Below are 2,235 nucleotides of genomic sequence, written 5' to 3'. Positions count from 1 at the left end.
TACGCAGCTCAGGTTTTTTCAGCCCACGAGTCCAAACCCACCCGAGGAATGGAGGCTCTGCAAAATGTCCTTAGAGAAAACTCAGTTTAATACCTGCCCACCAAGGAAAAACGTGGTCCCTGAGCAAGGGGGATGTTTTCCTATCAATATAGCAATCAAATTTAGCTTCTCCACTGTAGGCAACGTGGCATTAAAAGAAGGAGCTTAAGTTATTAAACTGAGCTGCTTTAATCGTCCAGTTCGGGGAAATCCATTGCTACAGGAGACCTGAGGATTAGTGTATTTTTACCACAAAGCCAATACATCTATTCTGATCAGTTAGCACTTGCTCATTCGTGCATATGAAACTTCATTCTCTGAGTTTGCCCTCACTAGTATGGGACCAAATGGAGTTTTATTTGGAGATTGACCCCGTTACCTTGAATCTCATCATTCTGGTATCTAGCTATGTCATTTTGCTTCTGGTTTTCCTGATCTCCTGCGTGCTCTATGACTGCAGAGGGAAGGATCCCAGCAAGGAATATGCTCCTGAGGTCCCTGCAGACACCCAGCCCCCGATCCGGCTGGTGGTGATGCAGCAGGGCTCCCCTGGCACTCGCTGGGCAAAGGGGCTCATCTCTGCCTACGAGAACCCTGCTGATCTTCCTGGGAAAAGGACTACAGTGGTGTGAGGGACCCTGCCTGGAGCTCCAGTTCCTGCCTCTCTGCTATGTTTACTCCCCGTGTGCAGAAGGATAACGCGATCCCCAGGTAGGTTCAGACACCAATTTATTCAATGTGCTGCCATTGCTCTGGGGATCATTTGATGCTGAGCTGTGCTCTGCATCGATATGACCTCGCAGTTCTGCCTACCAGCCACAAAGAGACTAATTTCCATTTCTGCTGCTGCCTTGCAGCCCCCTGGCAGCCAGCAGCACTGACGCTGTTATCCTCTCAGGCACTGATGAGGGGCCTTGGTTTAATCTTGAGTTGTGCCCAGTGCAGTTATTTTGGCAGGGACGCAGTGTTGTTCAGAGCATCCCACCCCAATGGGCTGATCTGTGCTGCCCCACAGCCTCAGCACATCTCCCTCAGTCCTGCAAATGACTTTGGAAGGCTGTTCCCACCTCCCCAGGGAGAACAGAAACAAAGGATTTTCAAAGGATAGAGATAGTGCCTTTCCTGTAGAAGCCAGCTGCTGCTCCCATCAGAATTAAATACTTTCCATGTTGGCTGTGAGCTCCCCTGAGGGCAGTGCCAAGCCTGTCTTGGCACTTATTTTCTGTAGGTAGAACACAAGCTCTGCTCATACGGAGCAGAGCACCCCTTGCCCTGCACAGAACCCTGGTCAGGATACAATATGCTTCCTGGAAAAGCTGGGTACAATGCCTCCTGCCCAAGGGGAAGTGGGAACTGAGGTGAATTTACCAGTAATGTGAAATGTGTGTCACTTCTGTCCTCTGGAACAGGAATTTCTGACCCCATGTCCTGGATTTCAGTGTCCATCTCCATGTGTCTGACCCTGCCTCTCGCCCTGAGCCTTCCTTCAGCCATATCATGTTCCTGCTGGGCCACATCAAGGCTGTTATTGTCTCTCCAGTAAATCTAATGCTATCTGCATCAGGTCCTGCTATTCCCATAATTTCAGAGCTATAAGCTAAAGGCCTTTTTGGTTAACAAGTTTCTTCTGCATCTTGCTGGTTTTGTCCCTCTTAGTGCTCCTTAGGATGTTTAACACTAGCTTATTGTGTCCCTCTAAATAGTGCTCAGCTCCTATATGTGATATTATTTAAGTGGTGGATTTTAGCTGGTTATTAAGGGCAAGTTAGCACTGGACCTGGACTGTTGCAGGTGCCTGTCCCATAAGCTATTTTACATCATGTCAATGTGAAGTTCCCACAGAGTCCTACAGAAAGCTTTCATAAGCACAGTGAGATTTATTACCTGTGTCAGGTGTCATGGATGACTCATTGGATGCAGTGGTCCCAATGTCTTCAGGACAGGCATTTTAAATACTTCCAGAAATAAACTGCAATGAATTCAAACCACAATTGAAAAAAGCTGTTGGCTGGATTGCATGGCTTGTACTCCAGCTGGGTAGGAACAGTCTGCCTTTGCTACATCCCCAGACATGCTGGTTTCTGAATCAGCCACAGAGCATCCTGGCTCTGGCAAAGAAATCTCAAGAGTACCTTTTATTTAACTGTATTTTAAGAAAAGGAGCCAGAATGGTTAGTGTTTTTTCTTTTGGTTTCT

General features: G+C 47.5%; 1 protein-coding gene across 1 annotated transcript; it reads left to right on the top strand.

Annotated features, from left to right (window-relative positions):
• The first annotated feature begins 386 nt into the window (after window positions 1-386).
• Window positions 387-671, top strand: SMIM36 (small integral membrane protein 36). The gene has a single exon (XM_053995105.1). It carries the CDS (start codon window positions 387-389, stop codon window positions 669-671), a length of 285 nt encoding a protein of 94 aa, XP_053851080.1.
• The last annotated feature ends 1,564 nt before the right edge of the window (window positions 672-2,235 follow it).

Source organism: Vidua macroura, chromosome 19 (genome assembly GCF_024509145.1).
Source record: "Vidua macroura isolate BioBank_ID:100142 chromosome 19, ASM2450914v1, whole genome shotgun sequence".
Classification (NCBI taxonomy): Eukaryota; Metazoa; Chordata; class Aves; order Passeriformes; family Viduidae; genus Vidua; species Vidua macroura.
This window is presented reverse-complemented; position numbering and strand designations above follow the sequence as displayed.